The sequence below is a fragment of the Pimephales promelas genome, chromosome 6 (assembly GCF_988280905.1).
Source record: "Pimephales promelas chromosome 6, fPimPro1.hap1.1, whole genome shotgun sequence".
Lineage (NCBI taxonomy): Eukaryota > Metazoa > Chordata > Actinopteri > Cypriniformes > Leuciscidae > Pimephales > Pimephales promelas.
Genome location: NC_142774.1, coordinates 33,048,342 through 33,061,886, shown reverse-complemented (window position 1 = coordinate 33,061,886; position 13,545 = coordinate 33,048,342). Strand labels below are relative to the sequence as shown.

Here is a 13,545-nt window from a genome sequence, read left to right as displayed (position 1 = left end):
ATTTTTCATTCTGTATGATTTATAAGCTTGTGTACCCTTGGGGACCTCAATTTAGGTTTCCATGAGTCCACGAGCATTCAGGTTGAAGTCCCCACCCGGATATAAAAACATGTACACACAAATCTGACATGCTTATAGTGATATTGATATTCTTTTATTCATTTTTACATTTTCACAAAAATAAAAGCATAATCCCAGAGATACTGTAAACAGGTTTTACATCTACTTGTCATAGGACCTTTAAGGAAAATATCTCTGTGAAGATGGCTTTTCCATTCAACAAAGACGTTTGAACATGCTGTGTGAGTGTATGTAGATTTTTATGAATAATGTAGAGTAGACAATTAAAAAAAAACATTTAAAAGGCTCATGTTTACAGAAACACACTTTGTTTTCATTTGATAGATATTCTAAAATCTAAACAAAAGTATTCCATGCATTCTTATTCATGACAAAAATAAATTGAAACAAAAACATTAAAAAAATGTGAATAAAGATCCATTGCACATGGATCGTAATCATAAATATGTTTAATTATTTTGGTTGCAAAGGTCAAAAACAAATTAAAGGTCAGAAATGGTGGTTCTTTGATTAAATCTGTTGGTTTAAGGTATTTGTTTTGTTTTATTATATATAAAAAATCTCAGTTTTTCAGCATCTTGGATTTTAATTTGAGTAAAGCTTACTAAAAATGGTGAATAAAATATGGAATGAAAACCTTTAAACTCACTGGATTAAGCATTAATTTGTAACATTTGTAAAATTACAGAATTTTAATTTTCCGTGAACGTTTGCTATTACTACTGATATGCAAAGCATTTTATAATGCACTTAATAGAACTGTCATGAAACTTAATATTCATGTATTTTACATGGATATTATGGATAAAATGTTTTTTGACTTATTAATGAAAGTTAAGGTGTTAACTGATTGAATATCAAATTATGAACAATTTTATAACAGCAACAGAAAAGGGGTATCGGCCTAATTTTTTTTTTAAAAGGATCTCTTTCTCAATGCCACAACAATAATACCTAAGATCTCTAAGAATGTATCATTTATATATTAAAAAAAAAAAATGTTACCAATAAAATGCGCAAACTGTTTGGAGTTCTAACCGTCAAATTCATCCTACTTCGAATAGGAAAAATCTCCAAACACTTTGACTGCGATTCAGATCTCTCATCTTCCTTTCCACTTATTTTTTTTTACACATTGATCCTAGCACAGAGAATTGGAGCAAAGAAAAAGTCAAATGCAAACTTTATGGCTTTTAGCATGGTTTTCCTCCAGTTTCTCTCAATCTTGACCTGTCGTCCCTCAGGCACCAATGAGGAGCTGCAGTCCAAACAGTGTATGGCTTTCAGTTCAAATGCAGGTAGTTTATTACCCAACTTCCCTTCCAGCTTTGTGCTGAACTCTACCAAGCTGCCTGGGTCGAGGTTCAGCAACACCTGCTTAAACTCGTGGCTTGCCATTAGGAGAATGTCAGCACCCGGATCGTCGAGTTTTGTGACCCCATCCACCGGCATGCCGACCGTCACCTCAAAGCGGTAGCTGTCGAAGCGTTTGACGTGGCATTTGTGTTTAGCAAAGGCCTTTATTCGACAGAGCTCGTCCTCTTCCTGCTTGAGGAACAGCATTGTGGTGTTGACAGGCTCTGGGACGGTGTCCGTGACATTCACAACCGGAGACGTATTATTCTGAGGTTCACACTTAGGATACACCTCACCGTAGAGACACTGCAACCAGTCGCCCATGAACACCGGTAGAATGTTTATAACAGACTGTGCTCCGTTTTCCTTCTCAGCCACGCGAACACGCCGGAACACTCCTGTCCATGTGACCCGATGGCCTTCCAGATGGCTGCAGAGGAGCTGTGTTTGAGCCATCCCATGGTCCTGCCAGGCATGTGGGCCACACAGTGTACCATATTTCTCCCAGGTGAGTGTGGAGTTGTAAACCTTCAGACCTTCAGCGTTATAGACATAGACGCCGCAGAGAAAAATCACAGTGGTGATGCACAGGAGGATCAGTTTCACTGGGCCTCTGTCGGTGATGGAACGGAAGACGTTTAGAATAGAGAGGCTGAATCGAGTCCAAAGCCGGAGCATCACTGGGACGGCGCACACTGCCAGCGTCACCAGCATTTTAGTCAACTCCAGCTCCAGGAACCACTTGACCACCTGAATCAGCAGCATCGCAATCAGACCCATTGCCAAGACAGGTAATGCGAACAGGAAGAGGAAGTAGGCGACACAGGTGCGGATAAGGCCGATGATGGTGGAATTCCGTAGCAGAACCACAGAGAACTCGCACCACACGAAGCAGACTAGATACGGCACCAGGAAGCAGTACGTCCCTCTGAATCCCCTCATTCGTGCCATACTATAAAGGCCAAAAAAGAGATGAAGAGTTCAGATGCAAAAGCCTCTAAATGCCATTTTAAATTTTCTTCTTTAATGATGATTTTTATCAAACTTGTATATTTAAGTTCAGTAATTTCACTTAAATAACAATTAATAGGCAATCTTCATTGCCATTTAAGTGAAATCACTGAACTTAAAGGGTTAGTTCACCCAAAAATGAAAATTCTGTCAGTATTTACTCACCCTCATGTTGTTCCAACCCCGTAAGACCTTCGTTCATCTTCGGAACACAAATTAAGATATTTAAGATATTAAGATCGCTCCTGCATACAGTCCATAGGCTTCTTGAGGTACTGGCTCTTGCTGTCCTCGAAAAGTCATTAAAGACATCGTTAAAATAGTCCAAGTGACTACAGGGGCTCAATCTTAAGTTTATCAAACGACGAGAACACTTTTGTGCGCAAAAAAACAACAAAAATAACGACTTTATTTCAACTATTCGTTTATTTCTCCCTCTGCGCGAGTCAGGTTACTAGTTTAATAGCGTAAGCTTCTGTTATTGTACGTCACACGCATCACACACACATGACCAGCGTCGGCCAATAGTGAGCCTACGTGTGACGTAGCTCTACGCAATCACACTACGTTAACTGACTTACAGGCTCATGGAGAAGGAAGTGAATAGTTGAAATAAAGTCGTTATTTTTGTTGTTTTTTTGCGCACAAAAGTGTTCTCGTCGTTTGATAAACTTAAGATTGAGCCCCTGTAGTCACTTGGACTATTTTAACGATGTCTTTAATGACTTTTCGAGGACAGCAAGAGCCAGTCCCTCAAGAAGCCTATGGACTGTATGCAGGAGCGATCTTAATATCTTAAATATCTTAATTTGTGTTCCGAAGATGAACGAAGGTCTTACGGGGTTGGAACAACATGAGGGTGAGTAAATACTGACAGAATTTTCATTTTTGGGTGAACTAACCCTTTAAATATACAAGCTTGACAAAAATGATCATTCTAGAAGAAAATTTCAAATGGCACTTAGAGGCTTTTGCATCTGAACTCTTCAGATACAGTTAGGTATGGTCATCATATTCAAGCACCAATATAATAATATATAACATTAAAATGAATATTATATTATAATTTTAAATTATGGGTCGGTGCAATACTTTTTTTTTTTAATAGTGTACATGCATTTTGTTTCCTTCCTTTCCAGCAAAACTCTATTAATTTCTTGTAAAATTATAGTAATTCCAGTAAGTATTGTAATTTCTTTCTTTGTACTAAAAACATAATATTTGCTGAAACAAAATATATTTTCATTGATAATGGGTTTTTTTGTTTTCTTTTAAAACAGTAACATTCGATGAAAAATAAATGCATGTGGGATTTTTCATATAAATATTGATTAAGTAGACATTACAAATTTTAAGTATAAATCTATACATTTAAATTTATAAAAAAGTAAATGTCTAAATAACTTTCTTTGTTATAGACAGTGCAAATGGTTCACCTGCATCCAATCCATTGTTCTTTATTATTATTTATCTACTAGTATAGTGTTTATTCATATTTTCAATTAGTATAATATTTTTTAAATTGTATTTTAATTAACATTTTTGTTTGTTGTTTAGTTTTTTAGTTTGTTGTTTAGTCATTTTGTTATGTGCTTTTGTTTGTAATACTTTACTATTACGTTATAATTTATTTTTATTTCAGTTTCAAGTTTTTCATCCAATATATATATATATATATATATATATATATATATATATTTTCCACCATTTATTTTTTAATTTAAAAAGGTTTATAATAATTTTGGTTTTAGATGTAGTTAATGATTAGCCTGGATGCCAGCCCGAACCCCGCCCACAACATTTTTTGGTCGGGACGTTCAGTTTGGACTCGATCACTTGAGGAGTAATTATGATCAGTCAAAAAATGCTCGGGCCAATCAAATTGCCAGGTTGGGCTTTATACGATGATGGACAGGTGATCTGCAGGGACGTAATCATCACGTTATCAAAGAGCGCTTAACTGGTTTCCCTCAAAGATGACTGCAGCTGGAGAATTGAGATGTATAGATTCCGCTGTCGCGTCTGTTGTAAAATAAATCGACTTATAAAGCGCATTCATTTTAAAAGACAAACAGAGAACTGCAATCAAGGCATTTGTCGATCGGAAATATATTTTTGCCGTCCTTGCTACATGATTCGGCAAAAGTGTAACTTATCAGCTGGCTCTGACGCTCGCTAAGAAGATGGGACGTAATGAAAAGCCTGTGGTCGTTGTGGTTTCTCCTTTGGTCGCACTCATGGAGGACCAACTAAAAGAGGCAACACTGTGCTATGCAAAGTAGTTGACTTACTGCGTTGCTCTGATTGGTGTTGGTCTACCGACTATCCAATTGAGTGCAGGGTTTTTTTTTGTTGTTTTTTTTTCGTTTTCCTGGTTCGGTGGTGACCCGCCTCATAATCAAAGCCCTATGGAGCAGTTTCAGACTCACATTCTGACTAGAATATGAGTATGAGGAAGTCAGGCTAGTTAATGATATAACCCCGGTCCCTTCCAATGGAATGTACAGTATAGATACATTGCCTTAACTGGGTTTATGAAACCAGTCCCCTCACCTGAAGAACAAGTAGAAAAGATAGATGTAGAGCACACAGGGTACACTGAGCTCCAACACCACTGATTCTCCTAGAGGTATGGTTGCGAAAATACGTCCCAGCATCCTGGCCATCACCATTTCCTTAGGCAACCTGTTGGTCAAGGTACACAAAGATGAAGCCACCTCGATGATGAACGCCCTTCGAGCGTACTCTGCTGTAGACGGGCCCAGGCTCCTGTAGCTCAGTACTGTGAAGAAGATGGCTACTGTGGAAAGCTCTGAACATGGGATCCAGCCTTTATCTGCAACTGGAAAAGTGAAGATCACAAAGAACACGGATATCATGAAGTAGAGGTACTGCTCCAGGTTGTTCCAGCCGAAGTTGGTCTCCGCTTGCTCCACGTCTAAGCTGGGCTCGAAACGCGTGAGGAGGGCGGTGAAGGCACGGAAGTTCTCCCAGCCTTTGCTGCTCTGGAAGACTCTCAGAGTGCAGATGGCCATGGAGATAAAGGAGAGGTAGAAGATGAGGAGCGGGATGGTGAAGGCAAACAGATCAATGGTGAGATTGGAGATGATGAAGAAGAAGATGAGAGCATTGACGTGTTGGGTCGGGATGATGGTGCTCAGCCATTGGACGCCAGCACGAGATGCCCAGTCAATTAAATGTTCCTTCATCTCAATAATGGCATGGAGGGGGTACTGCAGACCCTGCGATACAAGAGTACAATTTTATTTGTGTCAAACTGAAGTTTGATAAATTGCTACATCAATGGTGGTTGTCAAGCAAACATTTGTATATAAATTTTGTTTGTTTTTCACCAAGAAGTGGGCTTTTATGTCCAGGGCTCTCTTCATTGCACCGGTGCGTCTGGAAGCCAGCATCATTCCACTGCTCGTCATTCCCCAACTAGATTTTCGATGACGCTTATGAGCAACGGAGGCCAATTCAGTTTTTTTCTGCATGAAATATTAGCACTTTTTTACTCTTCAAGCTCTTTCGGAACCATTGCAAAGATTGTATTTTGATGGATAAACAAGTAGCAAGCTGTCATTTTAGAAACGTGCATTAAACTCGTGTTGGTGGAACTTTAAGCTCACTCAAACTTAAATATGATGTCATTATTTACACACCCTCATGGCAAAACTCAAAAGAAATATGTTTTTTTGTCCATAAAGATTAATGGGATCTAGTGTCGTTTTGAACCCCATTGAACCCCATTTCATTAAAGTCATACAGGTTTGGAACAATATCAAGGTGAGGAAATTATATATTTTAAACGCCTTTCTCGAGGACATATAAATGGTTATAGCTTATTTAGATACTTTATATATATATATATATATATATATATATATATATATACTTGTATACTTTTTTTAGCTCTCACAAAGTAAGGACTTTTTCAAAATAAGTATCGTAAAAATTGGTTTTACTTAATAAAGTAAGTAACCTGGTTGCCTTAAAATTGTAAGTTCATTGAAATGGAAAAAGCGATTTAATACAATGAAGGAGAATGATTTAATCATCAGAAACTCAAAATTATATGTTTTCTGAACTAAATAAATTATTAAGTTGATTTGACAAAAGAAAAAATGTTGTTATTACGAATCATGAAAAGATTTTTTTTTTACAGTGCTCAAGAAAGTATGCGATTTCAGATGCAGCCCTCAAATTTATGTTAGATGTGTGTAAGATAAACATCAAAAATGTGCAGTATTAAGGGTACGCAGAGTAATAATCTTTGTTTAATTTACAACTTTGAATTTAAAAAAAAAAAAACTCACCGTATCAAATGAGGCTGCATCACTTTTCCTTAAAGTCTCCCCTCCCTTTGCATCTACGCTTGAGGTGCTCTGTGTGGGAGTGCATGCAATGCCTTCTGTGAACTTTTTTGTCATCTCCACAAAATCTTCTGCATCCACATACTTTGAGCCAGCTGTAGAAGGAAGAAAATGCAGTTGATGAGTTACCAGTATCTGTCTAAAATTTAAGCAGAAATATTAGACCTCAAGTTAAACAAATGTACCTTTTTTTTGTTTTCACCATCCTTCAGAACAATATCCAATGTATTGTATTTGCATATACACATATACAGTATGTACACTTACATTCATTAGACACCATTGTCTCAAGAATTTTCCTCTGAGAACAAATGCTGGGTGTTACCCCACATACAGATGCTTCACCTGTAACATACAAGTCATTGAGACTTACTAACATGTTACTTTTATTTCAGTAACACAATAAGGTTTCAGTTGTTAACATTAATTAAAGGGATAGTTCACCCAAAAATGACAATTCTATCAATTACTCACCCTCATGGCATTCCAAATTCGTAAGACTTTCATTTGTCTCCAGAACAGAGAACACAAATGAAGATATTTTTGATGAAATCTGAGGGCTTTCTGTCTCTCCATTGACAGAAACGCAACTGAAACTTTGACGCTTCAAGAAGTTCATAAAGAAATCATAAAACTAATCTATATGAATTGAACGGTTTTATAACGTTGGGTCAGGAATGAAGCAGAAAGTGAATCCAATTGCAAGCAAGTCTTTTGGACCTTGAACCGTTTGGTTCCCATTGAAGTCCATTAAAAATCCTGGAATGTTTTCATCAAAAACCTTAATTTCTTTTCGACTGAAGAAAGAATGACATGGACATCTTGGATGACATGACTTTTCAAGTTTTTTGAAGTGAACTACTCCTTTAACAAAGATTAACAAAAACTGTAGCAAATGTATTGCTTGTGGTTAGTTCATGTTAGTTAATACATTAACTAGTGTTTAATAAATGAACCTTATTGTAAAGTGTTACCAACTTAATAAATGAAAGAAATGAATTACCTGGTACAGTATTGACCTGGCTGACATTCTCCAGCATCTCAGACATGGCTACTTTCTTCTTTCTGTCAGGATTGAGTTTCCAATACATGGTCATGGCTGCTCTCCTTACTGCCTGTTCAAACTTACTCTCTGAGGACAGCTTTCTCACCTCTTGTGCGTTCTCTGGTGTGATGCCTGCCAGTTGAAAATTTGAAAAGAATCCATAATGTATCACTGAACGTTTCAACAAATGTTCAGATTGCATTGTAGCAATTGAAAGTTCTCAGATGTCCTTGTTCTTTCGGCTTCCCCTCACCTTTATTTTTGATCCAGCATTTTTGAAGTAGTTTGGCAGAATCTCTCCGACCTTGTTTTGTTGCCTTCACCAACCATTCAACAGCTTTTTGGTTGTTTGTCTCTGCGTCTTTTTCTTCTGCCAATTTAAGGCAGTGTTTACCAAGCTACAGCAAACACATTAAATATACACGTTACAAATTAATACAACGCAATATAAAAATTCATTTTTAATTCATTCACTCCTTTTTGTGAGAGTGAAATGTCACTGCTTACCTCTAGAAAAACCACACGAACTTATAATACAAATATATATTTTTTGGAGTGCAGTTTGCTTAGATTACAATATTATGACTACATTACCCATAAGTCCCTACCATTTTTTTGATGAACAATAAAATAAGTGGGCAAATTTCCCAGAGGCTCAAAGCTAGACAGAGTATCATATAACCATATCTAATCTTAGCCTAAATGCTAAACCACGGTCTGATTAAACCAAAGTAAGTGCTTTACAGTGTGTCTTTATCAACACCATGACAGATTATAGCAAAATCATTAACAGAAACTGAACTATGCTGTCAAATGGTTGGCCCATCTATTGTCCTGATATCTTGATCCTAATGAATCAAATATGAATGAGAAAAGGTATGTATGTGGAATTCATTTTAGAGGAAAGGGGAAGTAGAGTAGGCTACTCAAAGAAAAGTCAGGGCTCATCTTTCAGTGTATGTGTTTACAGTATGTATGTCAGCGGAGTCTGTATTTGCAGACACATTTGCTCTGACTGTGAGAATGTGTAGCCAACATGCATGCTGGAGCATTTGAGTTATATTGAGATGGGGCTCATCTTCCAGAAATCTGAAAATAGACACTAATGACAACGCTAGAAAGGACATGCTTTCAACCACGGGGAGACAAAATCACTACAGAATTTAATCTGTACCTCAAAACACACTAGATTAGAAGTCGTATAGTTATAATATTACAAACACTCATCGTATTGTAAAGGCCAGTGACAATGCCAACAATGCCATCACAATCAGTTCCAAAATTTCGAACTCTTCAAAGAAAGAAATCCAGTTGCCGAACAGGATTCGGTCCGCTTTTACATTTTAGAAGTTATAATAAATTGTCATAGTAATCAATTTCACATAGTCATGATATTTCATATGACTATTTTAATATTATTTCAATATACATGTGTTTTCAAGTAGCCTACTCACTCTACATTGTGCTCGAGGGTCTCCAGCTTCAGCTTTCTCCAAGATCTCCTCAAAAGTTAGCTCTTCATCCATATCATCTGGGAAAGATGAGAGTGACTTAAAATTAGGTTAGCATAAATTTTACACAATTTAAAACCGTCTTAATGAATCAACAATCCTCCTATTTCGCTCTAAATAAATTAACTATCTCATCTGTGCTTTAGATCCATGGTGAATATGTGGTCCTACTGTAATAGTCAGATCATGCTTTAATGTTGATTAAAGTTACTGAACAATCCAAATGGAATGAATGGAAACAAGTATTTCTGAAAAGATAAAGACAAGACAAAAGATATTTTCCTGCCAATTGTAGTACTTGATTTTTTTGTCACTGATTTAATTTATTGCCCCATAATCCCATCTGAATTAAAATCCAAGTTACATAACTCATCATGCTTCAGGGTTGACTTTCTAAAACCAAATCAGAAAAGCAAAACCAGACTATGAGAAAATAAAATGTATTTTCCTCTGATTTTAGTCTCCTCAGAAGCACATTGGTTCGTGATAAAAATAGGATTTATGTTCTTGGTGTAGATAAAGTTAGCACACATACACAAGCATGACCCACCGGTGACTCTAGGTCAGATGCATTCCTTTAGTGTATGCATACTAATTTATATTAAGAAACGACAATTAAAACGGTACCATTAAAAATATCATACAAGACAAGTCTTTTTGAGTCTCAACATGTTAAGAAATAGTTTCAAAAAGTCAAATGCAACAACGAAATCTGGAAATTATACACTGAAATTGTCATCACGTTGACTTTTGGCTTGTTTTTATTAAGCTTGACTTACCAAATTCCTCAGCTTTGGCCTGCTCCTCATCCTTTCTTAATTTCTCCTGCATTATCACCTTTTGGGCTGCTGCCAAAAAGCTCCGTTGTCTGGGGATTTTACCGGAGCCCGCTGCAGGTGTTTTGGTGGTGGACGATGAACCCTCGGGAGGAGTATGATCAGCAGAAATGGTCATGCTGGGTGTAGATGGGTCATTAGGAGAAGATAATATTAATGGTGTTGATTTAGATGATGATGATGAAGCTGGCGTTGTTGGAGTGGTTTTAGAGATATGGGATGATGATGTAGGGGTTGGTTCTACTGTTGTTGGTTTCTCAGGTGTTGCTTTAGATGGAACGTTACAGGTTTTAACATTAGGGTGTTTTAATGTAGTATCTTGAGTTAAAGAAGGAGATCGGTCTGGGCTCCCAGATATGGAGAACGGGGGGCCAGCCGTCTCAGTGCCAGGAATGGATTTGGTGGATGGAACAGAAGGGTTGAGACGTGTGTGGGTTGCACTATTCTCCATGAGAGTCTCAGGAGATGGTGGTGGACAGGCATTAATGTCCATCTCACCTAAAGAACAACAAACATACTGCGAATAAATGTACCGTTTACAGAAAACAGTGGGTTTTACTCACTTACACTCATTTCTACAAAACAAATGTATGTGTGTAGCCTATGTACAACTTAAACTGTATATTTAATCTCTCTTTCTCTCTCTATCCATAATTATACATATATACAGTATATAGATTTGTTTATCAAAACAAATCTATACTATATATATAGTATAGATTTGTTTTGATAAACCTGATAATTACTGGGCTGAAATTAAAAGTAGCTTTATAACCCAAAATAAAAGAAAGTAGAATTAAAACAACTTACTCATTTAAGCTGGTTGAACAGATGACCTTCAGACAAACATTGTATGGCATAGCATAGTAAAAAATTAATTATCTTTTTTCAAATGTTTGTTCCTGTACACGCATAACCACTCTGTGAAAACACCAGAGACCCACTAAAGGAATCACAGTTGTTAAGATCCATCATACCTCAAGAGAGCGAAGCGTCAATTGGATAATTCAAGTGCCAATCAAAATGTTCTGCTCTCTGATTGGATGCAAATCGAGCAGCGCATTGCATTGCCCGAAGGATTAAATTGGTTTTATTTGGATTCGCATGACAAAACACATCGGTCTTGCTGTGGAGAAAGATTATAGGGTAAGATTAGAATACAGTAAAATGATTATTTCGATACTTTAGTTATTAATGAAAGCGGTCCAGTGAAGTAAACTTGGTAAGACATGATGGGCAGCCACTAGATGTCAACGAAGTGATATAAAATGATAGCATAGGCCTAGTTGTGTAAATCTTTTGCTCGCATAGTTGTGTAAATTATGTCTGCTGTTCACAGAAGATGCCGTTTGCAGTGTTGTTCACGGGACATTTCTACAGTCCTGAAATGTTAATTAAACTCCATGCTGCTTGAGAAACAAAACTGAAAAGAGGAAACACGTGTTTACGCGTGGTACCATCCAAGACTGAACAGGGATTTTGATCTCAGTGACTCGAATCTTTTGAATCTGTTTTGTTTACAGAAGATTTGTTTACTGCTTGCCTTGGCAGTTTCTGACTATTTTCTACACAGTTAAATGTGTATCACGATGTTATGTGGTATTGTTCATTTTTATTTTTTTTTTATTAATATTTTTTATTATCATATATTCAATCGCTTTTTTACATTTCTCAATAGGTCACTTTTAAAAAACTCGATCTTCACACACTGATCACATCATCAGTCTATAGACTGATCACATTTTGACAAGACAAACTGTTCATTTTTGATTCCATAAAAAGGAATTGAGAGCAGATGTATGAAAGAAAGGCCTTAAGAGTTCTTTGGAGAGCATCATTTGTGAGATGGTTCCAGTAGATCATTTGAGTGCTCTTCTGAGGTCCCGTGCAGTTTTATTACAACAATACAGTCAAACCATCATTGAACAGTCTTTAAAAAAAACACCAAGAATAGGCTAAACTGTGGATCATGTGGATCAAAAAACACCAAGAATAGGCTAAACTGTGGATCATGTCATTGCTTTTGTACAAAATGTGTTCAATAATGATTCAATAATCTTTAAATTTTTTTTTTTTTTTTTTTGCCACAGACACAAACACCACAAATTATATACGGGCCAATTTTCATGTTTTTATACTCTTTTGAAAACTGATATAAACCCTAAGTTTCAGTAATTTTGGGCCTTATGAAAGAGGTTGGGCCCCCTACCGCACCCATTCCATTGATTAAAATTGATCTCTAGGGCCCCCAAAAGTGTATGGGTCCATATAGAGTCGTCCTAACTTCCCCACACTTAGCGCCCCACATAGCACAACACAAAAATGAATAAGCACCATTTTGATATGCCAAAATGAATTAGCAGAAATTTGCACTATTTCTACACTAATATTTTCTGAATCTAAAAAATCTAATTATTAAAATAATATAAAGCAATAAGATGAAACTTAACACCTACACAAGTTTTTCAATTTCATCTATTTAGAAAACTTGTATACTGTAATGCCAATAATATTGACCATGTCATTAGCAAAGAGTGTCATTCTTGTTTTATAAATAAGTTTTACAAAAAATATTTTATCAAATGATGTTAGTGCTATTTAGGTCTGTGTTTTATGATTGACAAAATGAGTTGTCAACCTATGCCATCAGTGTATAAATGGAAGAATGCGTTGATTTGAGTATGAAGGGTTTAGGTAGCCTATAATCTTAGTGCATTTTGAATGTGATAACTGCTGTCAAGCTGAAAGTTTGTTAGGAGAACTGTAAAGCGTTTTGGAAGTGAGAAATGTGTCCTAGCAATTTTTTTTTTTTTAAAGTTTAAAAAAAAAGTGTATAACCTTAGTGTGAATTGGCCTTTTCACCAGTAGGTGGCGACATTTGACGAGTCATTGATCAAATACCGATTTGTTAATGTTCGAGTTCATGATCGAAGCAAGTCTTTGTATCGGTTTCAGAAAGTGTTTAACAACCATTCCATTCCGCACATTAGGCTACAACAAAGACATTTATTTTTAAGAAAACTGTAAGACAATATCCAAGTCTATTTGGTAGTCTAGAAAAAGACAATAACATGCCTGATAGCTTAAGACTTTGAATAACGTCCTTATATCTGGTGCGGTCCATTCACTATAACGAGATGATTCATTAGCCTACTTATTCTGTTCTTTTACAGGCCTAAAGGCCTATATTCCTCCAATGGGTCCAACCAATTATAATAAACTGTTATTCCAAAGAAGTCACGTGCCCAACCTAGAGAGAGAGAGTTAAAAGCCAAGTGAGTAGCTAATAGCTCCCGATTCCTGCCTTCAAAAGTTTTGTTCAAACACTG

The 13,545-nt window shown here is 36.5% G+C and overlaps 1 protein-coding gene across 1 annotated transcript; it reads right to left on the bottom strand.

The window, feature by feature from the left end:
* Positions 1-132: 132 nt before the first annotated feature.
* Positions 133-13,530, bottom strand: wfs1a (Wolfram syndrome 1a (wolframin)). The gene is made up of 10 exons (XM_039674680.2): positions 11,027-13,530; positions 10,160-10,714; positions 9,324-9,400; positions 8,123-8,267; positions 7,828-8,001; positions 7,092-7,169; positions 6,768-6,919; positions 5,802-5,939; positions 5,002-5,690; positions 133-2,389 (listed from the first exon to the last, which is right to left on the bottom strand). The coding sequence occupies exons 1-10, from the start codon at positions 11,028-11,030 to the stop codon at positions 1,210-1,212; spliced, it is 3,192 nt and encodes a 1,063-aa protein (XP_039530614.2). The 5' UTR covers positions 11,031-13,530; the 3' UTR covers positions 133-1,209.
* Positions 13,531-13,545: the final 15 nt, after the last annotated feature.